We start from the raw sequence: 24,196 nt of genomic DNA, 5'->3' as shown, positions 1-24,196 counted from the left end.
CGATAATGTTTGTCAGTAACCAGTGCTTCATTAACCTTTCAGCGACAGCAGGATCTGCATTAGAAATGTGTTTCAAAACCATCCAGCACCCCGTGTGTTAATGTCCTTTCCCCCCCCCCCCCCCCTTGTGTGTTTTCCTAATGTGATCTCTTGTCTATCATACAAAGTAATATCCTGGAAGTCTTAGATGCTAAGATAACAATGTGTGTGCTTATACACACACACACACACTTACACACACTTACACACACACAAAATGTATTTACTCTATGGATGTTATGAAATAGTCATACAATGCATGAATGGACCATTCATGTTTATTTGTAATTTAATAAAGAAATAATAAACACAAACTGTATGTGTGTGTGTGTGTGTGTGTGTATATATATATATATATATATGTGTGTATATATATATATTCAACAATGTACGTACACACTATGCATACATACATTTATATATAATTATACACATTCTTCCTCTGTGTTGCAATGCTTGCACCCAGGTTAAGACAAATCACATTGTTTGCAGCCTTTTTGTATCTCAGTTAATGAGTCTACTGGGTAGGGACAGTTTAAAGTGGTTTCTTGTGCCCTAGGCAAAAATTTACTTGTGCCTCCATGTCTGTGTTCATAGAAATGCTTTCTTGTCAACACAGTGACCCCTACACAAGGTATTACCTTAAGTGACATGAGCTGGCACTGATCTACGCATGCAGTTTATTGCCTAATGATTTCTATTCATTTATTAATGTAGGTCAGTAGCTACATCTTTATGAAATATAGTAAATTGCACTGGCATTTCTCAGTGTCATTTAATCGAAACATTGCTTATTTTATTCTTGCATTTTTTTCCGATTCTGAAAACTAGGTCATCGTTGGCGAGCATAGATGAAAGAATGAAGCTCAAACTAAGGATCATATCTGATGCTGTGATTTGTAATTATTAAAAAGTAACATGTACCCCTATAAGTTATTGTATAGAATACACCTACAGGCTGCACAGTGGGGTCTTAATCAGTTAGGTGTGGAGTATGCTTTGCGCCATATTACAAACAAAGCTGATTATCAACTCACCAATGGTTCCTTAGCAAATGCATGCCTTTATTGTTTTTATTATTATTATTATGATTATAAGACTGTATTCCTTAAGGGCTAAGTTTGACAAGAACCACTTTTACATTAAAATAATCGTCTCATTCAACAATTGTGATTGAATGGGCTGAAAGTGGGTAGGACCTGTAAACTATGCTCTTTCTTACTCTGTCGAGCAGCTTACAAAGGGGCTTTCCCATTCTCGTGTGACAGCAGAAACCATCGGAGCTTTATAGATTTGCGGATAATCCTTTTGCAATTACCTGAATAAATGCCGTATTCCGTAATGTTTTATTTACATGTCAGGAAGCCATGCTGCCGACAGGCCAATATCTTTAGATGCCATTATAGACTACCGTTTATTTTGATTAGCTGTTCTACGTGAAATTACTTTTCTTCAGGTCTTGGATCTCCCTATGATCGAATGCCTCTGGGCCCACTACAGATAATCTGTATATCTGAAAATGTACCCGTTTTTCTGAAAATTCCAGCAGAAAGAGATAACTATAGCTTCCGTCGGATTAAGTTTAATGTACAAAACGGTTACACATGGGTCATATAGCAATCAGGACGCAAAATGAATACATTATGAAGTTACTTCTGGTAGTAATGGTTATTGATGTGTAAAAATGTGACATTTTTATTATGTAATAGTATGCATTACTCTACTCATAATATATTAAACACCCAGCTAATTAGTGGCGAAAAGATACATTTATCAAACACAAAAGTATGGATCTATGCGAAGAACCCTTTAATCTCACATCGTGCTGCTAGATAATGAATAATGTCCCTTCACTGTGATATGGTTTGCAAGGCTGTGGATAATCTATTTAATTCTTAGTGTGTGCAGAGCAATACATTACTCCACATGAGCATATGATAGAACGTGGATTTCTCTGTTATTATCTGTGTCATGCAGTTTTCCAAGTGGAATGGAAACCCCACATTATTTCAGTCTTATTACTTTCATGGATCCTGGCAAAATCATGGATTAGGGCCCCTAATACGTTTGCTGCCAATGAGAGTAATACACGCTTACCCTTATTAATGCTTTTCGTATTCTGGTATGCTTGCAGCCATTTTGTGTATTTTATTTTTTTATTGTTTGTGTTTTTTTCCGCAGTTGAAAGATGTATGAGTGTAATGCAGTCTGGGACGCAGATGATCAAGCTGAAGAGTGGAACCAAGGGTTTGGTCCGTCTTTTTTACCTGGATGAGCATCGCACATGCATTAGATGGAGACCATCTCGGAAAAGCGAGAAAGCCAAAAGTAATTTTTTTACATTAACTTTATATTCTGTAACCAGGAGAAATTGTGTATCTTCTATGTTAACAATAATAAAATAGACGTATGCCAACAAGGACATGTCTAAGAATGAGACACACACAAAAATCTCATGGTATGTCCTTGTTCCAAAAAAAAATACCGTATATGGTTTGAGAGGTAAAAGGAATCGCCGCGTGATAGTTCATCAAGTGTTATCAATGCAGATGTAGAACCTTACGATTTTAATGCATTGGGGTGCAACGTAGCAAAACAGGACATTAACAAGGATGTGTCAAAGGCCTCTGGGGTCATAGATGTTTAAAGGCTCATTTAAATTTAAGGAAAATAACATACAATAATATATAAAAACAAATGGATAAAAGTATAGTCTCCTTTCTGCATACAAAGTGTGTAATTATTATACAAACACAGATTGTACCTTTACTCATATCAGGTATTTATTGTGTTTTTTGCCGATTTTGAAAGTACATTTTTGGAAAAGGTTTGCAGTTGATATAACTGGAAACCAGCACTTAGAAGGCCATCTTTCCATGTTAATATAATCTGTACAATATATATCGAAATGCCCATAGAGTTTATTTTCCATAATAGTAGTATAGTAGAAAACAATGGTAGAATGCTGGCACATGCGTGTTAGGTAGAAAGAAAAAAAATAAACCAATTAAAAAAAACAAAGGGTAAAAATGCACTTCCATCAATTTTGTTTTATTAATAGTACCAAATTAACATTTTTTTTTTAATTTTTTTTTTATATTGTACTATTTTCTAGGTCTAGTTTTTGAATAATAATATATTGTTTTCAGGCTTTTGCATATTACCATTTTTTTGTGTTGTTGCACTGTTATTTTAGACCAGTTTCCTAGACGAACAATAGATTATCTAAATCTGGATCACCGAAACACTGACACTCTCTGACTAATGAAAGCATTTGGAAGAACGGACTTCATCAGCATTACCATAAAGAAACCACTCAGTGTGGTGTTTGAGTAGGGAGAAAAATATTTTATTATGTGTACCTTTTAGGTACTGAAGACCTGATGATCAGAGTAAAGGAAAAATAGTCAGGCAAAAAAGTATTTAAGAGCAAAACAGACTGGCTGGGAAAGTAAAAAAGGTGATAAATATTTCCTGTAAATTGAAAAACAAAAGGGGACTTTAAAAGGTTTATTGAAGAAAATAAAACATTTCTTTTCTCTTTGTATTGTCAAATGAAATCAAAGTAGTGAAGAGGGATTATCACTTCTTGTTAAATTCTTTCCGCCTCAAACTTGTTTCCCTTTATTTAAGGTGTTAGCACCGGACACTCCACCAACCCTCCTCCTTCTCTTCCTCCCCTGACTCCTTCTCCTCTTCTTCATTCTTTTAAATTATCTAAATATACCGTGTGTGCATCTATCCATCTATACACACGCACACACTTTTTCAGAGCTTTTTTAATGTTTTTTTTTTAAACTCTTCTGATTTTTTGGCACAGGAAAATAAATTATTCCTAGAGTGTGCCATTATCTAAAAATAGGCCACCCTTTCTTAAATAAAGGATAAGTGTGACTTTGATGTTCAGTATGTGCTCTGTAATTACATTCTCTAAAATGTATCCAAAGGGAACAGCAAAATATTCATTTTATTACAACGTTTTAGTTTTACTATAATGATGACTTATAAATGAATATAAAATCTTTTACATTTCATTCACTTGTAACAGAAGGTACACTTTAATGATGTCCTGATAAATGTAAATAAAGTGTACTTTTTCCTTGTCCTTTTTTCTACTTTTGATATAGAGGAAATTACCGAGTCTATCTCTGGGTGAAGCACTAATTCCCTAGGTCTCTGGGTCATTTTCTTTCTTCTGTCAGGGAGAGTGGTTAGCTTTGCCGATTCACTCCCCACTTTTAACCTACTAAGTACTGTCTGGGGCTAGCCCCACCCACACAGCAACCTAGCCCCACCCACACACCAACCTGGCCCCACCCGCTCATAAAGCCGCTCCCCCCAGAAGAGGGAGAGCTCCGGGTAGCCAGACCCAGCAAGTTCCCAGGTATAGTCATATCCTGGAGCTCGGCAGAGAGATCAGCGGACACTTAGGTAAGCTAGTGGCTGGGGGACTGCCGTGGGTCAGGCCTAGGGCAATGCCCACACAAAATATGTCACTGGCTACCCTACCCAGGTCCTCCTTGGCAAATGTATGGTTATAGTTACTAATGAGCCATCAATGCACTGGCTCACCAGATATAATCATAAGGCAAGCTAGGCTACTGCCTGAAACCTATGTCAAAGACAGGGCCCTGGCCTACACCACAGCTGATTTCATGGGGCAGTGCAAGAATACCATGGCCATTATTTAGTACGCTGCTATGAAGTGGAATCTTAATTAACCTCTGTTGGATCTTGAATTTATTTGAGTTAATATTAGTACATAGGCACCTTGCAGTTAAATCGGATATTTGTTTATGATGACAGAGAATTTTAAAGTGTTCCTCAATGTTTAAATTTGTTTCCCAAAGAAAATGTATTATGGTTACTGAATATAGTGACATTTGCTATCTTTTATTATAAATGCAATTTTTTTATAAACACATTTGTTACCGTTTGTAAACCGCAGCGTTTCCATAATTTTATATTTGTAGCAACATTTCCCACATCTTTTTCCTGTGTTTAATGCTACTCATTCGCTCACCCTTAGTCAGGCAGAAAGCAGCATTGGGTATCTCTGCTTGTGTTACTAATTCATTCTCCCTAGTGGCTGTGCCTCCATTACACAGGATGGGATACCAGTTTTAAGGAAGACGGTCTTAGCATTTCTGCAGAGTGTTTCCCAGAGAAAGTCCATGGAAAGGCATAAAGATATGAAATATTTTGTTACCTTAATTTAAATTGTTAAATTGTTTTATTATTTTTTATTTTCTTTACATTTTAACATATATAAGACATTTCTCACCTCTATAGCACTTCGAATATTTTGTAACTATTAACTTGTTTAGGCTGCGGCACCTGGAAGGAGAGGAGGCAAAACCATGTGTTAAAAAAACATTTTTGCATATTTTTTTCAGAGAATTCTATCTAGAGTATAATCTGCTGTTTTTCTCATTTCAGTTATAATTGATTCAATTTACAAAGTCACCGAGGGACGACAGTCAGAAATATTCCATCGGCATGCAGATGGGAACTTTGACCCCAGTTGTTGTTTTACAATTTACCATGGAAACCACATGGAGTCTCTAGATTTGATAACATCGAATCCCGAGGAGGCTCGAACTTGGATTACAGGGTTGAAATATCTGATGGCCGGAATTAGTGATGAAGATTCACTTGCAAAAAGGCAAAGGACGCACGATCAATATCCTTTTAAAATTTGTCTTCCTTTATTGTCAATGACCTTATCAAAATTCATTTTTGGCTTATAGTTTTCATAAATTTTGGTGTAAATCAGAGATTAATATATGTGGGTAGGTGTTAGGAGGCAGTCTGGCATATTCAAAACCCAACTTGATTTTCTTTAAATGCTAGAAAAAAGTAGGACTGTAGATTGGTTGGTATTAACACTTAAGTATTAACACTTTAGTTTAGGGTAAGCCTTGAAGCAGGGTGATGGATGGTATGTGGATGAATGGCGTCCCGAACATTTGAACTCAAAATCAAACAAGACCGGTAGGAAATACCGTATTTGCTCGATTATAAGACGACCCTGATTATAAGACGACCCCCCAAATCTGAATATTAATTTAGGAAAAAAGAAAAAGCCTGAATATAAGACGACCCTAGAGGAAAAAAGTTTTACCAGTAAATGTTAATTCATATAAACTATTTTTTTAATAAAAGCTATGATTGAGAAAAATATTTTGGTTTTATTTCCTTCTATTTTCCAACCTGCCCCCCCCCCCCAGTTATGCACATCTGCCCCAGAAATGCCTTATACCCCCTATATGCCACTGTGCCCCATGATATGCCTTTTAACCCTCTAAATGCCACTGTGCCCCATGATATGCCTTTTAACCCTATATGTTCCACTCTGCCTCCAGAAATGCCTTTTACCCCTATATGCCACTCTGGCATTTAGAGGGTTAAAGGGCATATTATGGGGTAGAGTGGCTTATTGGGAGGTTTAAGGCATTTCAGGAGGCAGAGTGGCGTATAGAGGGTTAAAAAGGCATTTCTGGAGGCAGAGCGGCATTAAGGGGGTTAAAAGGCATTTCACAGAGCACTCTGCCTACAGAAATGCCTTATGCCCCCCATTTAACACTCCCCCCCCCCCCCAAACTTACCGGAGCTTCTGAGTCCCCTGTCATGTAGCCGGGGCAGCGTGTAGAGCTCTACGCCATTCGCGTAGACAACTTACGCTGCAGCCGGAAGGAGGTGCGGCTAGCAGCAGGGGTTGTCTGCGTCCATCGCGCAGACCTTCCCCGACTGTCAGAGAGAATTCACCTGACAGCCGGGGAAGGTCTGCGCGATGGACGCAGACAACCCCTGCTGCTAGCTGCACCTCCTCCCGACTGCAGCGGAAGTTGTGTACGCGAATCGCTTAGAGCTCTACATGCTGCCCGGTGCTTAGTCCGGGCAGCGTGTAAAGCTCTACGCGAATCGCGTATACATCTACACGCTACCCCGGCTACACACCGGGGACTCAGAAGCACTGGTAAGTGGGGCGGGGGGGCAGACAGGAGGATCCAGGTCCCCTGCAGCTCTGCTGGGGATCTGGATCTTAGTCGTCTCATAGTCAGACCTATTTGAGGTCTAATTATAAGACGACACCGATTATAAGACGAGGGGTATTTTTCAAAGCATTTGCTCTGAAAAAAACCTCGTCTTATAATCGAGCAAATACGGTATATACAAAGCTAGACTCATGTGAACCTGTGATAATTTATTTCGATACGTTCTATGGGCTTAAATTACTTTAGGCAGTTTTATCTAGTCCTTGATACCTTAAGTAACATATCTCACCAACGTTTCATTTTGTTTACGCAACAATGACCCAAGTAGTTTAGTTCTTAATCAACGTAACCGCCTTTATCTTGAGATTTCAATGTATATATTTTTAAGTTTGTTTTATGTGACACTGTACTTCTGAATGAATAATTTAAAGTACATTACCAAATTCTGCTTGTTTATTAATGAATATTTATTAATCGGCGTACATTCTATGTAAGAGAAGCCCCCTCCGATTTTATTTGGATAAAATAAGCAGCTGGCATTTTGCTGCAGGAACTGAGCTTAGCACAGACCCAGCTGGCAGGACTACTTGACAAGAGCCACATAGGAATAGTTTCATGGAGACAGGGGTTTGAAATGGCTGCTACTGTGCGGATGACGTTTAGCACAGGGAGAACTGGGGAATGGCTGACAGCCTTGATGTGAAGTCTCTTTCATCTTACTATTTTTATAATCCTTGGCCAGAAGGCACTAGCATGTCCCGCAGAGGGTGAGAATACAGATGTGAAGCACAGTATCCCAAAACTTTAGTGATGGGGACTATAATGCCCATCATGCTTAACCCTCAAACTCCGTGAATCCCGGAAAATATAGTCAGGATGTTGTGAAGGATGTTGTAATGAACCAACACTTGATTCCAGATAGTGCTAAGCACAAAGAGTACCCTGTGTCCTAAAAAAAAGTGGGCCAGGGCGAGGAAAAGGCATGACTTGGGGGAGTAGGTTTGGCTACTCGTGCCCCGTAGCAGCTCCAAAAAAGACATATAATCTTTGCAAAAGCAGTCAGACATAAGGTTGACCCCTATAACGAGACCAGAGCCCTGACGATTAAATGGAAGAACAAAATCCACAAAAAAAAATTTAATAAAGGACCCCAAAACATCAGTATGTATATCAACATGCGTAAGATTCACATTCCAGACATTCTCAGTTCTCCCAAAAGACAAGTGCTATTAATTCAGTGGAAGAGGCGTTGGTGATTAAATATTTATGAGACTTGCTTGAGACCTTAAGATTTTTTTGCATGCAAGAGTGGAGATGTCAGCAATCTCTCTAAGTTTAGAAAAGTGATGTGTTTTAAACTACTGTATTTTTATTCTTTGGGGAATTGTTCAGTCCATATCCAGGGTCCCTCGGCTGAGACCATTAACCCCTTTTACTTCTAGTGCATCCTACACCATCTTCTTGCTAATAATACAACATGGAAAACTTTTAAAGTATAATCTCTTCAGCAGGTTGTATTATGCGATCTGTAACTCAAGTAATGCACACGGCATACAATGTGATGTAGATGTTGTGATCACTATCCTTTTTGATAAGACTTAAAGTAAGACAGAGTTGAGGTAAAGATTACCTTATGAAACATTGCAATCCCATACATTTTATTAGGCCAAGTCTTATCCCTTTAAATGGATTTTTATCTTAATTTATTCAATTGACAATCACAGTTAAGGCATTTAATAAATACCAGTAATATCCCCTTAAAATTTCATTTTGTGTTGGTGCTGTGGGGGGAATTCACACCTATAATGTCTCGCTGCTGTAGACGCGCTGGTTTATTCCCGTTCATGGCACGACTGTTGCGGTTTCCCAACATTCGCTGGCCGCGTTCTTGAGTTTTAGCACTTCCTTAATGAATCTATACATGGGTAAAACAGACATTCGAAGAAGCTGACAAGAACGGCGATGGGTTGCTGAATATAGAAGAAATCTACCAACTCATGCACAAGCTTAATGTCAATTTGCCTCGCAGGAAAGTCAGGCAGATGTTCCAGGTTGGTTCTATTCTACTGTTAGTTTTCCCTGCTAATTGTACAGTTATTATGGAAACATAGACTATGACTGCATATGACAACCAATTATCGCGCCTTGACTGCCGGCTACCCTACACACCTAAAACTTCATTTTCTTCTTCATATTTTCCAAAACAAGGTTATTTAATATAGTAGAAAAAAAATATTGCATTGGGTTACCATTAATGCTTTATCCAGTTTAATGTTTCTGGTTTGGTCCAGCTGCGCTTTTTTGAGTTCACGTCATCTGTAACTTTTGTGGCCTTATTCTGTCCGTCCCTTCTAATTGTCACCCTTCCTTGTGTCATATTGCTGTATTAACAATATTCAAGACATTATGCATGTAAAGGCCTTTGTAACATTAGTGATCCAGTGAACAAATCTTTCTGATATCTTGATGGTCAGCCTGTTGATTTGGCTGTGATCTCCTACCGACATCAGTCTTCTTGTATACAGGTCCAGACCTTTCTTTTGGCTCTGTGATGTTTCGCAATGCACTGTAAGTTAGTCTTGTGATTGCCCTGTTCTCAAGACCTACATAAAAAGAGACGTATATTAGAAAACCTTTGTCAAATGTTTAATAAATCCCGAGAAAATCCTCTTAGGCAGATGTCTGAAGCAGAAGCAATGATTACATATGTTCTCCTGTCTCAGCTGACTGAAACACCCCCAAGCCATGTCTTATTGGCTCTGGTGTGTCTGGATTTGGGTTCACAAAGAACATACAATCCAAATGAATAATGCTAATAATTAAATGCATCAGTAGCATTATACACTTAAGCATTAGAGATGACATGGATTAGGGCTTTATTAAGTCTACACACCGAAAACGTAATAGAATAATTGTTTTTTTTTTTTGTTTTTTTTTTATTTATTATATATTTTATATGCAGATGTGTCACGACCCATAAAAACCACAATGTCTGGCACAGGTTCTTTATCCGATCCATATGTTTGGAAATGCCTGGAATAAGAGCAGGCAGCGAAGTCACTGCCTAAGTGACGCATCTTTAATACAATTACAGAACCTCAGTGATATCAAATCTAGCCCCAGCTCAACTATTTTAGATGGAATGACCTGAGCTGGAATGAGGTCAAAGATAAGTTGCAGAGTTTAATCAATTTGGGAACTTGAGATGCAAATTTAGAAAGCAATTTCTCCTTTTCTAAATTACTTTTCTTTGCTATTACAAAATTAAAGAAAAATAAGACATTGGGGGTCTCCCCGAAGAAAGTAAATGTTTCCACTCAATGGATTCCATCTGCCTGTTCCCCAACATACAAAGTGTGCAATTGTATTGACATGGCACAGTTCATCTTACAAGCTGGTAGATGTCAAGTGCACTGGCAGCTCTGTAACCCATAGTCCCCTTAGTAATGTATCAGTCTAAATAGAGCAATACCAACATCGTATTTAAGGTGTTTGTGGTCATAACTGTCCATGAGAAAGGCTGTAGTTGGTGGCCTGTATTCTCCAAGTCCAGAAGAACATTGTCCTTTGCTTCAGCTGCTAGCACTCCCCTGGTGGTGTCCTATGTGGCTAAATAAAAGACATTTAGACAGAATTCATTTTCTTACCACTTCCAGACCGCAATCGTCCTAAGTCCTTAAGTCTTACCTAAATGTTAAGCAAAATATACCTTAGCCGATCTGTCATTTAATTATTTTCTCTATCATTGCCTTCTTTTGTGTTACACCAGAGTATTCCCAGCAAATATTCTGGACATTTTTACAAACAAATATATGTGTACATGTTTTGGACATTAAACGTACTTAGAATTGTGTTGCTTATAATGGATTTAGTTACAAAAGTGTTATATTCCGCAGAGAAGGTGGGACAGCACATTTAGCACATGCTATATAATATTCTTATATAAAGATATATATACATACTTAATTATACTTATGTATAGCAAGTTTCTAATGATGCGAACAATTTTTCTCACAGGAAGCAGACACTGACGAAAACCAAGGAACTTTAACCTTTGAAGAATTCTCCGTGTTCTACAAGATGATGTCATTACGGAGGGATCTGTACCTGCTGCTTTTAAGCTACAGCGACAAGAAAGATCACTTGACGGTCGAAGAACTTGCTCAGTTTCTGAAAGTGGAACAAAAGGTTAGACATACATTTTTTTAGGCAGGACCTCATTTGAGGCCAAGTTGTTACTGATTATTATTATTATAATTATTATCTTTTATTTGTATAGCACCAACAATTTACACAATGCTTAGTTGTGTTTATATCTTTTTATTAATTCTGCTCAGTAAAAAGCTATTTATTTCTGCTTTAGAAGCCATTACACAAATGTTCTCCCAAAAGTGTAGTCAACTAAATGGAAATACCACAAGCACCTAATGTTATGTTGCTGTATTAAAAAATAATACTTTTTATGCATGTGGCGACACAAATCAAAAACATACTTGATGACTATATTGAGCGGAAAATGATAAGGACTGTATATTGCGTTGAATCCGCTTCTCGCACGCACGGGCTTAGCCATGAAATAACATTATGCAAAACGGTTATGACAGATTCCTTTCAAGTCAGAAGTAAATATAGCTTCCTTGTGATAAGTTCCTTGTAAACAGGAGCAAGCAACTTTCAGTCAATGTTCTTAACACTTCACAAAAAATATGTAGGCGAAGGTCTAAATTTACTGAAATTTAAAAGTAATCATTTTTTGTTTTCATTATGATGTCACTTTGCGTATTGTATATTTCTTGCACATCAACTTTGAGAAATTAAAATAATATGCGTGTGTGAAATAATAACACAAATCTTTCAGAAAATAATACATTACTCGTTACTATGTTCGATCCTAAACCTTGGCCTGCGTTTTCTATTATGGAGTGGTGTCAAGAAGTTATTGAAATCTCACTAATATCTCATCTTAAACTTCATATCTATAAAAGAATACCTACTCCACACGATTGTCCCTTTCATAAGCATAGCATATATCTTAGCACAAGCATTTATTGGATCATAAGCAAAAGATGCAATAAGTGGAATTCTTTGGAGCGACTTCTTTGAACGTTTTGAACGACTTCTTCACAGGATAGTCAGCCTATTAATGTACTCTTAATACCTGTTCTCCACAAATCTGAATGTAGTCGTAACAGATCGTTCTAAAACTAGAGGCTTTAGATATTTGTGATACCTTTTAGTGAGCCTACATTGAATGATTAAGACTCTGTGACCCTTTCAGATTATACAAGGTCTCCAGTTAGAGACATGTTGTGTTAAAAAGGTTTCCATTATGTTTCTTTGTTTGCTAAGAAAATCTATATGTCCTTCTAAGACTTGCTATCACCTGTCGTTGGCAGTACAGTCCTATCCTCTAAATACTTTGCCATGTCAATGTGTCCTGTGTGTTCAACATGTCATCAGATTTGTTTATTGTTTTATACTGTATGTACTGTGTCTTTTTGTAGATGAAAAGTTGGATTTATGGAGAGCTACTGAAATGCAATATTTATTACTGTTTTGCTGACAGTTTATCTATGGTTCATTGCATCCAGAGCTTTATCAAAGGGATTTCTCCCATAGCCATGGGCTGAGATTTTCCGTTGAATTAACACTCACTGCTCCACAGGACAGATAGAACTTACCCTGCGCTGTCATTTTGTGTATGCAGATGAGTAATGTGACGACGGAGTACTGCCTTGACATTATTCAGAAGTTTGAAGTTTCGGAGGAAAACAAGGAACAAAACGTGCTGGGAATTGAAGGTAAGACCATTGAATTTTTTTTTAGTGGCTATTTTTTTGTCATGGGTTTAGTATTTTCATATATAAACAGGGCCGGCCCGACAATGGAGCCGAGTGGGGCAACCGCTCCAGGCGGCACTTTTGAAGGGGCGTGCCACACACTGGGTAAGCAGGTTAGCGAGGGGCCTCGGTGCAGGGATAGCGTTGTCTGTTTGTACACTGCGATTCATGGTGCAAGGTAGACAGGCACACGGCAGACAGAAGTGCGGGACTGGAACTGGCAAGGCTGATGCTGAAATAGAAGCCCACCGGCAGGGCACACGACTGGAAGCTCACTGGCAGAGCACAGTACTGGACATGCTGCTGGAAGCCCTCAGGCTGGGCACACGACCGGAAGCCCACTTGCAGGTCTGAAGGCAGGAGCAATACAGAATCAGGTACAAAAGGAAGCCAGGAATAATACAGGACCAGGGCAAAACAGTCCTATTACTACAATGCCAAGGCCCAGTTTGCAGGAAGCTACAGCCCTTTATACTGCAGGGCAGCAGGTAACGAGGCCAGGTGACAACAAAAGGAGGAGAGCAGAAACATAGGCAGAGCGGCCACTAGAGGCTGAACAAGGAACAGTCTAAAAACCTAAATGCACAATACAGGAGCCAGGAAACCAGGGCAGAATGTGGCACTTTGCCGCCCCAAGCCCCCCTTTTTTTTTTTTTAAAGCGAGAGAGAAAGGGGCGCCGAGTGGTTTTCACTTACCAAGCTGTCAGTACCCGCTCGGCGCCCCTCTCTCTCTCTCCTCTGCGGCGAGTCTCCCTGTTCGGTCTCGGCACCGAGACCAAACAGGGAGACTCACCGCAGGACTGCTGAAAGGTAAGTACAAGGGGGAGGGGTAAGGGTAGATAATGGGGGGGGGGGGAGCGGCAGGGACGGAGGGGGAGAGAAGGTAGATAGGGGGGGGGGCGGCATTTTAAAATTCGCCCCAGGCAGCATTTTGCCTTGGGCCGGCCCTGTATATAACCGCGGTCAGAATTTATTGTATCCAGTATCCAGTTAGAACACAGTACCATGCATTAGTTCACAGGCCATAGAACCAAATGACATGTTTAAATTAACAGGTTAGTTAAGGGGAGGTTAGTTAACCAAAGCCCTTACAAACCAAGTGATTTTGATGTGTGTGTAATTGGGCTACCTCTTAAAGTGAATTTTAACCATTAAGTGGCAAAGACTAGCTTTCAGTGTCTTCATGTGGCAATATCCCTTTTTCCTATTTTAACCAAATATTTTTTTTTCCTTTTAGAGAAATGTCTTTTTACTTTTATATCTATTTAGTAGAACTGCCAAACTGTGCATACATTGTAAAAAATATATATAAAAAAAAAATATATATATAGATATATATATATATATATAAACGTTTTTAGCTGTTTAAAATTAAATCCTTTACATTAATGTCATTAAATTATTATATTACATACAGTTTAAATTAGAAGTTAACCCCATCTATATATGCATAAGATTTTAAAATAAATGTAGTATTGTGATCTCTTAGGAGTTAAGCGTTGCCACCCCAGTACCACAATCTACAGGGGTACCCGTGGCACCCATAAAAACATTAGTATTTCTAATGGAGAATCCTTTACAGGAGTGAAGAATGCCGCAGATATATAGTATAGGTGAGAAACAACACATATTCGTGTTTAAGACTACAATACGCTGCCCAAGAATGACTTTCCCTTAGCACTCCCCTGATTCGTAATGTTTCGTTTACTTCTGTTACTTTACTTTGCTTTGAAACTTTATTCTTTTCATTAAGTAATGAATTGGAAACGATTGTCTTATTTCTTTGAATGTTGCAGTAGTTACAAAAGCCCTAAGGTTGTAAAAATCCAGGTCACAGATGGTACATTAATTTTGAAACTAACTTTATTTAACGTTCTCGTCTCGATCCATCCGTATAAATGTGAAAAATAGGTCATGTTTCGGAAGCTACAACAAATATCGCTGCACTGTAATATGCAGTATCTATATATTTGTTATCTTTTACATTTGATGCTATATGCCCAGATGTGAAGTAATGCATCCTTAAAGCTTTACAGTGCGCCATAGATACATGATAGGGTATCAAGCCTGATGTGATATACTGTGTATTCCAATGTTTGCATTTCAACTGTTATGATCCTTAAACTCATTGATTTCCCATAGCTTTAAATGTCACCTAGGTAATTAGTTAAATTAAAAGTCTGCTATTTTCAGCAGACAAGAGGCAGTATAATATATTATCCCAAAAAAATATCCCAGTATTAGAAGTCTATTGGAGTTGTGCAGTGTGTATATACAGTGGATAGACAAAGTCTACACACCCCTGTTAAAATGCCAGGTTCTTGTGATGTTAAAGAATGAGACAAAGATAAATCATGTCAGAACTTTTTCCACCTTTAATGTGAACAATTCAATCGCAAAACAAACTGAAATCTTTGAGGGGAAAAAATAAACAAAAAAACCTCACAATAACCTGGTTGCGTAAGTGTGCAAATGTGGACAATGGAAGACAGGAAGAACATTGCCTGGTCCTGATGAGTCTTGATTCAAGCTGCAACATTTAGATGACAGGGTCAGACTTTGGCATAAACAAAATGAAAGCATGGATTCATCCTGCTGGTGGTGGTAGTGTTAAGGTGTGGGGGACATTTTCTTGGCACACTTTGGGCCTACCTGAGTATTGTTGCTGACCATGTCCATCCGTTTAGGACCACAGCGTACCCATCTTCTGATGGCCACTTCAAGTAGGATAATGCACCATGTTACAAAGTTCACATCATCTCAAACTGGTTTCTTGAACATGACAATGAGTTCACTGTACTCCAATGGCATCCACAGTCACAAGATCTCAATCCAATAGAGCACCTTAGCGATGTGGTGGGACGGGACGTTCGCATCATGGATGTGCAGCCGACAAATCTGCAGCAACTGTGTGATGCCCTCATGTCCATATGGACCAAAATCTCTGAGGAATGGTTCCAGCACCTTGTAGAAAGTATGCCATGAAGAATGAGGCATATATATATATACACACACACACGACACAAAATAGGAGGGCTGTAACACCAATTATTTCATACATCCTTCTCTTTTAGGATGTTTTAAATATATGTTGTTTTCAAGTGTATGTGAACCCAGAAATTTTTGTGCCTAGAAAGCCCTGAGGTCTAAATCCAGTGTGGTATAGTCAGATGGCAATATGGTTGCTGTCACTTGTCACCGGAATTTTGCTACAACTATTTATACATCTCCCCAAGACAAGAGTCTCTTGTTTACCTCATGAAACAGAGTACCAGTGCTAAAGATTTAGATGTGGATTGTGATTATACAAACAGAATACTTTTCATACTTTGATTTTTCTTTTCATAAGGTTTTACCAGTTTCATGAGAAGTCCTGCTGGGGACATCTTTAACCCGTTGCATAGTGAGGTCTATCAGGACATGGATCAACCACTCTGCAACTACTATATTGCTTCATCCCATAACACTTACTTAACTGGGGACCAACTTCTTTCTCAGTCGAAAGTAGATATGTATGCCTGGGTGTTGCAAGATGGCTGCCGGTGCATAGAGGGTATGTTCAATTTTTTTATATATATATGCGTATTTCCAATGACAAATTTTGCAATATGTATTTGAAGTGTCAAAATGAAGAGCACACACGTGGTCATAATGCACATATAGAGGGCCTGTAAATATATTGAGGGTTTACCTAGGGAGCAAATGCTTTGTAAACAATTTTGTGTGTGCGAGCCTGAATACGTGTGTGCGTGTGTGTGAGCATGTGTGTTTAAGCGTTTGTGTGTTAGCATGTATATGTTTGCGAGGGAGTTTGTTTTAGCATGGGTGTGTAAGTGTGTGTTTGGTAGGAGTATGTGGATGAAAGCTTTAGTATGTACACATATCTGTACCATCTGTACATATGTCCCCCTGGACCAGAAGGTGTCAGCCCTCCCCTGGCAACTGACAAAGAGACTTAGTCTACCTTCTAGACCAATAAAGAGACAAAGACCTCCCAACTGCCCTGACAATTTTGGGCACTGTTAGTGCCCCTCTTTTGTGCTCTTGCAGCTGGTGGGGATCATAGATTGGCTAGAGAAATCAGAAGATCCCCCCCTGACTCACCCACAAGCTGTTAAGCCTGTTAAGATGTGTGCTGCCCTTAATCATATCCTTGACCACTTTAAAACCAGTCACCCCCAAACAAGTATCCTGTTTTGGGCACCTGAAATGTTGGAGGTAATACACTGGTCTCAAAGTATATTATGTATTCATTAGTAATTTGGAGATTGCAGACTATACTATTTATTGAGATGGCACAGCTTGGTTTAACAGTGCATCAAGCTCAGATTTTGGTCAAGCGAAATTACATTAACACTTATTGCAGTTTATATTCTTTACTTTCCCATTTCTCTATCATAAATAAACAAAGCATCCTGGAACAGAAATTAATCTAACCGTATTAAACAGTCCAATTTATGACTAATGATGGCAGCCTTATGGTAACACTATGATAGTGATAAACACAAGAAAAATGAATCCCATTAAGAATTTAGCAGTAAGAATGGAAACAATCGCTCACCCTAAAGTACCTACCGCGTTTCACACCTCCTTATGATTAGGCTGTTTGCCATCTTAGGGTAATGGTGCTAGAATATATTGGATGCTTTATGTCAAAACAGGCAGACGACGTGTCTTCTGTCACCTGTAACTGAAGACAATATTGCAAAGTTGGAATCGCATGCTGCATTCTTCAGCTGCTGTTCTGTGATACGAGATTTGATTACATGTTAAGAAGAAATTGCCTGCTGTTATTCTTGTGTCAACACAGTGTATCTGTTTCTGCATCTGATATTGCCTTTCCAATTACTCTTAAATTGTGACACAAATCTTGCTGGCCTCGGATGTTGTGAACTCCACTAACAACACTTTTTCCAAGACACAGTTCACAGGCACTTCATATCAGCCAAAACAAAATATATTTTATGTATATTTTCCTTCTTCTCTGTACATTTTCCCTGTCTGAATTTTGAATCTTTTTTTGTCAACAAACTTGTAGGAAGGTTATTATTATTGTTGTTTTTTTTATAGCGAAATCATATTCTGCAGTGTTGTACAATGGGTAAACAGGACATAAGAAGTAGTATATAACATAACAATTTGGTTTACAGAAATACGAGGTAAGGGGGGCTCTGCTCAAACGAGCTTACAATCTAGAGGGAGTTACGATGTCTTACACAAGCAGCAAAAGTGCCGCTCTTAGGGATGGACTTTCCACCCTAGAAGTATGAGTGGAGAGACTGGGTGGGAGTGTATTTAGAGCTAATGGAGATGTAAGTAGGGGAACCACTATAAAAAGCTTTAAAAGCCAGGCTTGTCAGGAGTAGTGGCCCTTGGATTTAGCAGCTAGTAGGTCATTGGCAATTGGGTGGTGTCAGTAGAATGTAGAGAGCAAAATTCAGTTTGAAGATGGTAAAGAGTTGGTGTCAATAACCTTTTTGGATACAATTCAGCTTGTAGGCTTGAGGAAGTAGAGAGATGCAACAGTAGTTGGACAGATCGGTCTGGTCCAGGGAGGGCTTTTTCAGGTTAGGGGCTATGGTATCAGTAGAGGAGATATGAGCTAGTGTACTGACAAGAGTAGATCAGAGAGGCTGGGTAAGAGAAGGGATAGGGTTGAGGGGACATGTGGTTGGACAAGAGGACAGAGCACAAACCTCATCCTCCGTGACGAGAGAACTAGTTTAATATAGAAGAGGAAGGATAGTTCAGTGCATGGGAGGTGCAGAGTCAGACAGGTGGCAAGGGCAGGAAAGGGCTGTGCAGATATTTCACATATATCACCTTGTATTTTTTTATTATTGTGTATTTAGAAATTTCTGCCATGTTCCCTGGTGATTTACAGTGGAATTCTTCTATTTATTGGTTTGTTTTTTTTTGCTTTAACAGTTGACTGTTGGGATGGACCAGATGGAGAGCCAGTGGTGCATCATGGGTACACACTCACCTCAAAAATTCCCTTTAAGGATGTTGTTGAGGCCATCAACAAGCATGCCTTTGTGAAAAATGAGTAAGTGGGCCAGGTGTTCAGCAATGCTTTTAATTGTGTTCTGTAATTATTGGATTTAAGTAATACAATATATAATGTACAGCTCTTGTATAGGCAATACTTAGCATCATTTGGTAGGAGCGCCATGATCCTATCATTTATTGGGAGCTGCATGTAACAGCCACACCTAGAGATGCCTAACATGATGCAATGCACCCTTCCCACCCAATCCCCACCCAGCCTCTCACAACATCCATCTCTCTCCCCTCCAATCTCCCACAATGTCAACCATTCTCTCCTGTAATCCTGCAACATCCATCTTTTGCTATTCCCCTCCTGTCTTCTGCAATGGACACCCCCCTCCTTCTGGTCTCCTGCAATGACCATTCTCTAGCCCTTCCTTTGTATTCTCCAGTAATACCCACCTGAATCTATTAATGGCTAGCTGGAATTGGCGGTCATGCTGGAATGGCTTAAACTGTTATTCTTTGGTTGTGTCTCTGCAGATCTTTAGATTTAAGCAAAAATACCCCCCCCCCCCCGTGAATCATTGTTTTATTTTATTAAAAGACATGGACCAGTAAAGCAAATACATTTTATTTTACCAATTCTTGTGAGGTGAATTCCCTAAACCAGGTGTTTGTGGGAAATTTAAATCAACTTGCCAACATTGCCAGTGAACTTTTGTCTGGAGAATGGCATTGGTCCTCATATTTTTGGAAAGTCATCTCTGTGTATTAACTATGCATGATACAGGCCCAACTCAGGCCTTCATTTAGCAGAAGCTCAATGGGGTTGGCTATTTCAAATCCATAGTAGATCCAGGGAGTTGAAAACTCTATTAAGTGAATACACCTTATCTGTCCGCAGCTAATTAATGACATAATCAGTAAATTATCTTATATTGTAGGTATCCTGTGATACTCTCTATTGAAAATCACTGCAACATTCAACAGCAAAGAAAGATAGCTCAGTACCTTAAAGAAATATTTGGTGATAAACTTGACTTGTCATCAGTTCCAGTTGGAGAATCCAAGCAGCTTCCCAGTCCCCAAGCTCTGAAGGGAAAAATACTTGTAAAGGTAAATACTTTTAATTACTCCCCTGGTTAATTGGGGTTCCTTGTAATGTACAATGTATTTTATTTATTCCCCCGGGCTGTCAGGAGATATTTTGGAGATCTAATCTGTGCTTTTGCATCCTTTTTAACTCAACTTTCCCGCAGTCAAATTTATCAAAGTTGAGTGTTTTTTGGTTGCAAGTGGATATTAGTGAATTTCCTAGCATGGATGCTGCAAACTCATATTTTTTTTGTGTCAATTTGCATTTTAGAGAAAAGGCCTCTCTGTTCCATACTGAGATACATAAAGTCAATAAGTAAGAAGGATAGCAGATGAAGCTTCTTTGACCATTGCATAAACTCATAACTCGGTTTAATGAAGAGAATTTTGAAGACTGTAAAAATGAATAATGAATAATTCTAATATTGATATAAATGCCAGTAGGCTGAGAAATGGTTGGCAGCTCAATTACGTATCAATTAACAATGCTGTGGTGGCCGACTTATGAAGGACAGGGTTTTTTTATGCTTTTTTAATCGTTTCATGCAGGCTTGAACAATGTCCTTTAACTGTAACATTTCTTCAAAAGCCACTAGACCATTTACTTATTAAGCATGCTGTAAAAAAATTAAATGCAATTGCATCCTTTAACAGCAATTTAAAAAAAACTATGATGACCCCCGGTACCCCATTGTAAAATGCTCTCTCTAAATCTGTAGCTCTAGATCGTCGCCATGTTTTGAGGTGGTCTGATATCCAAGACAAATAGAGGATTCTTTAGATATCTGCATTTTTCAGCAAACGCATGAGAAGACCATGGCGTATAGGACAAATACTACACATTATTGTAATATCATCTGTAAAACAATATCATTTGGCACTACAAAAATCCCAATATCTTCTTGAATGTAAATTTTAGTATTTCACAGTAATGTTTAGTGAAAGGTAATATACCCTTTATCTGGTCAGCATAGAAAATAAAGTTACATAAGGTTTCAGAATCTGAGATGTCTTTTCAGCATTCCATGTGAATTTTGTATCTTTGCATCTTTTTCTAAGTTGGCCTAATAAAAGGTATGATCTTTGACAAAAGACAACATATTCTCTTGGTTTAAGATGATCATATCCCTTTTTCTTGTTATTTCAGGGGAAGAAATTGCCATATGACTTGGCAGAGGATGTTGAAGAAGGAGAGGTCTCCGATGAAGACAGTGCTGATGAGATAGAAGAGGAATGCAAACTAAGCCACTGTTTTGTAAGTTAATGCATTTTAAATTACTAAACGTCTCTTAGTCTCTTATCACGATCACACACAGCTGCAAGGAATACTTGTGCTGGATTGAAAGCTTTTATTATGTCCCTTAAAGAGACAGTAAAAGGTCTAGGAGACCTACTGGTTTACACTTCTTTAGGTGTAATAAATGCTTGTCATGTAGACAATATCTTTTTAGGTTAAAGGGACACTCCAGGCATTGTATGCATTTGAAAGCAAATTGTCATGTTGTCCTTTTTGGTGACAAAACTATGTTTCATGTGAATCCTGCAGGGACATTTTGGCTATTCTTGCAGCCAGGGTGGGCTGTCAACCAAATCGCACCCAATCTCTCTGGTGGCCCCAAACCATCTTTTTTTTACATTCAAAGTGCAAAATAGGTTAAGCATAACACTACATGTTACAGGGCAATCCTTAGCACCTCCATGCCAGGCCCTTGAACTACGTTTGGGACTTTTTGGGGTGGTACTGGTGACATAGGACCGGGTATGTCAGGTCTATCCACAAGTTATAGACTGGCCCAGCTTGCAGGACTAACTCAAAAGGTTATTTAAAGCAACCCAGCCCATTGATTAGTGATTACAAGCCATCTGCAGTAAAAAACTAGTCCCAGGCTCCATGGCCCTCCTGGGTGCCCTATGGCCTCTTCCCCATTCCTTGTAGGTAACTGTATAGCATGATAGTTTTGAAGGGAATTGTGGCTTGTTGGGCTCATGCGAGACATAAGGCTTAGAATTTGTTTTCTTAATGCTGAGAGTGTATTCACCTTCCAGCAAAATCTGTAAATTTTCCAGGCAAGGTCTTATTTCCTTGATTCAATGTAAACATGAAAGCATTTTTGTTAAGCTCCATTGAGGGCATTATTATTCTTTGTGTTGCTTGTTTAACAGAATGTGTTTAGTTTACTGAGAATTGGTTGAATTTCATTCAGAAAAAAATACTAAAAAGAAATTTCCAATTCCAGCTGAGATACCAGTAGGGGAAACCAATCACTCTGCTCTGTTCGGAAATCATTAATTGTTTGCATACACATTAGGACCCTAGATACCAGCCATTGTTGATTGCATGAACCTCCAATTGTCTGTTGGTGCCATCTATTACACCGATTAATTTGTAGCTTTGGAACACAAACAAAAGAGTTAAAAAAAATCGGCTATAGTTATACGGGCTTTGATGAATAAGCCTTGGAACGCAGAATCAACATGCTAATGGGTTTTGCGTTCATCCTTCCCAGAGCAACGGTACAACAGAGCATCAGGTGGAGTCTTTCATAAGGAAAAAACTGGAGTCCTTACTGAAGGAATCGCAAATCAGAGACAAGGAAGATCCCGACAGCTTTACTGTGAGAGCATTATTAAAGGCAACACACGAAGGCCTGAATGTGAACCTGAAACAGGTAGAGAAAAGAAAAACCACCATTGCTTCTGTAATTAAACTGCAAACATCCGCTTCCTAGAAATTGTGCCTACCACCTTCTAACTGTGTGAATTCTAGCCTGCAGTGATGTTTAAGTGATCCGGTGGTTATGAAAAATGGAAGAGATATTACGTAGTTGGAGAGCACCCGCAGCTCGAAAGCACCTTATGTCCTGTAGCTTTTGCGAGTATACCAGTGGTACCGAGATTTTTTCCCTGTGGCCCCCAATGAGGCCACATGTTCTGGTGCCGTCAAAGAAGACATAGCCACGTTCTGGTTGCTGCCCACAGAGCCATAACTTCCATAAGGGAATAGGGGCAGCTGCTATATGTATGTGAGCCCCCCAGCTACAGCTCCCTGCTCCTGATTCTTCTTCCCTCCTCGTCCAGAATTACACCCAGAGTTACGCACCCAAATAGGCACCCCGGTCACCATATACAGCTGTACCTAAAATCATAAATAGTCTTCCTCGGATTTTAACCACTTTCAGTTACTGTGTATTATCTGAATCTCATTGTGTATCTGGCAGAACTAAACATTTCATTGTCATGCCCAGTTGATGAAAATACCATTAATTTATCCCGCCACCTGAAAATAATAAAAAATTCCTTCAGGTCCAACTAAACCCCTTGTTATGAACATTAATATGCTGTGCTGCACCATTCAGATGAATTATTTAGTTTGCTTTACATACAAATATACAGAATTCATAAATGAATTACTAATTCTTAAAGGGAAAGCATATTTTCTTTCATAAATTTTTTTTTGACATTCCAAATGTAATAATGTCAACAACCATTTGTGCTTCTCTGCTTCATTATTATAGACTGCTTTTCATAATTATCTTTTAGTGTTACTTGCTTTGTGCCACTTGTTAACTTCCCAGTCTGTCACGTGTAACAAAAAATCCCAGAAGAGATCTAATATTAAGAAACGGGAAGGTTATAATTTTTAATAATAATCATAATATTGTTATGTTTATTACCTCTAGTTAATTATTTTGCAGCTTTCACTATTAGAATTTGAGTGCAGTGTAGCTGCTACCCTAACCATAATTTAATATAATTTACCGTATTTGCTCGATTATAAGACGAGGTTTTTTTCAGAGCAAATGCTCTGAAAAATACCCCTCGTCTTCTAATCGGGGTCGTCTTCTAATCAGACCTCAAATAGAGGTCTGATTATGAGACTAAGATCCAGATTCCCCGCACCGCTGCAGGGGACCTGGATCCTCCTGTCTCCCCCCCACACACACACTTACCGGTGCTTCCTGCTGTATTGCCGGGGCAGCGGGTTGACGTCTACGCGATCCGCGTAGACAACGTCTGCTGCAGCCGGAAGGAGGTGTGGCTAGCAGCGGGGGTTGTCTGCGTCCGTCGCGGATACCTTCCCCGACTGTCAGAGATCAGAGTTCCCCGCACCGGTGCGGGGAACTCTGATCTCTGACAGCCGGGGAAGGTATGCGGGACGGACGCAGAAAAACCCCCGCTGCCAACTCCACCTCCTTCCGGCTGCAGCGGAAAGAGACGTCAACCCGCTGC

At 39.1% G+C, this 24,196-nt stretch overlaps 1 protein-coding gene across 1 annotated transcript in view; it reads left to right on the top strand.

The window, feature by feature from the left end:
- LOC149300338 (1-phosphatidylinositol 4,5-bisphosphate phosphodiesterase eta-1-like) overlaps positions 1–24,196 on the top strand; it is a 48,032-nt gene that overhangs the window by 641 nt on the left and 23,195 nt on the right. Inside the window, exons 2-11 of the mRNA XM_089485299.1 lie at positions 2,221–2,367; positions 5,479–5,722; positions 8,959–9,088; positions 11,055–11,225; positions 12,745–12,838; positions 16,227–16,430; positions 18,806–18,926; positions 19,816–19,987; positions 21,114–21,221; positions 22,474–22,635. Of these exons, the coding sequence (XP_089341425.1) occupies positions 2,221–2,367; positions 5,479–5,722; positions 8,959–9,088; positions 11,055–11,225; positions 12,745–12,838; positions 16,227–16,430; positions 18,806–18,926; positions 19,816–19,987; positions 21,114–21,221; positions 22,474–22,635 (1,553 nt within the window). The remainder of the gene's footprint in view (positions 1–2,220; positions 2,368–5,478; positions 5,723–8,958; positions 9,089–11,054; positions 11,226–12,744; positions 12,839–16,226; positions 16,431–18,805; positions 18,927–19,815; positions 19,988–21,113; positions 21,222–22,473; positions 22,636–24,196) is intronic.

Source organism: Sceloporus occidentalis, unplaced genomic scaffold (assembly GCF_023333645.1).
Source record: "Sceloporus occidentalis isolate IW3139 unplaced genomic scaffold, rSceOcc1.0.p SCAF_25, whole genome shotgun sequence".
NCBI lineage: Eukaryota > Metazoa > Chordata > Lepidosauria > Squamata > Phrynosomatidae > Sceloporus > Sceloporus occidentalis.
This window is presented reverse-complemented; position numbering and strand designations above follow the sequence as displayed.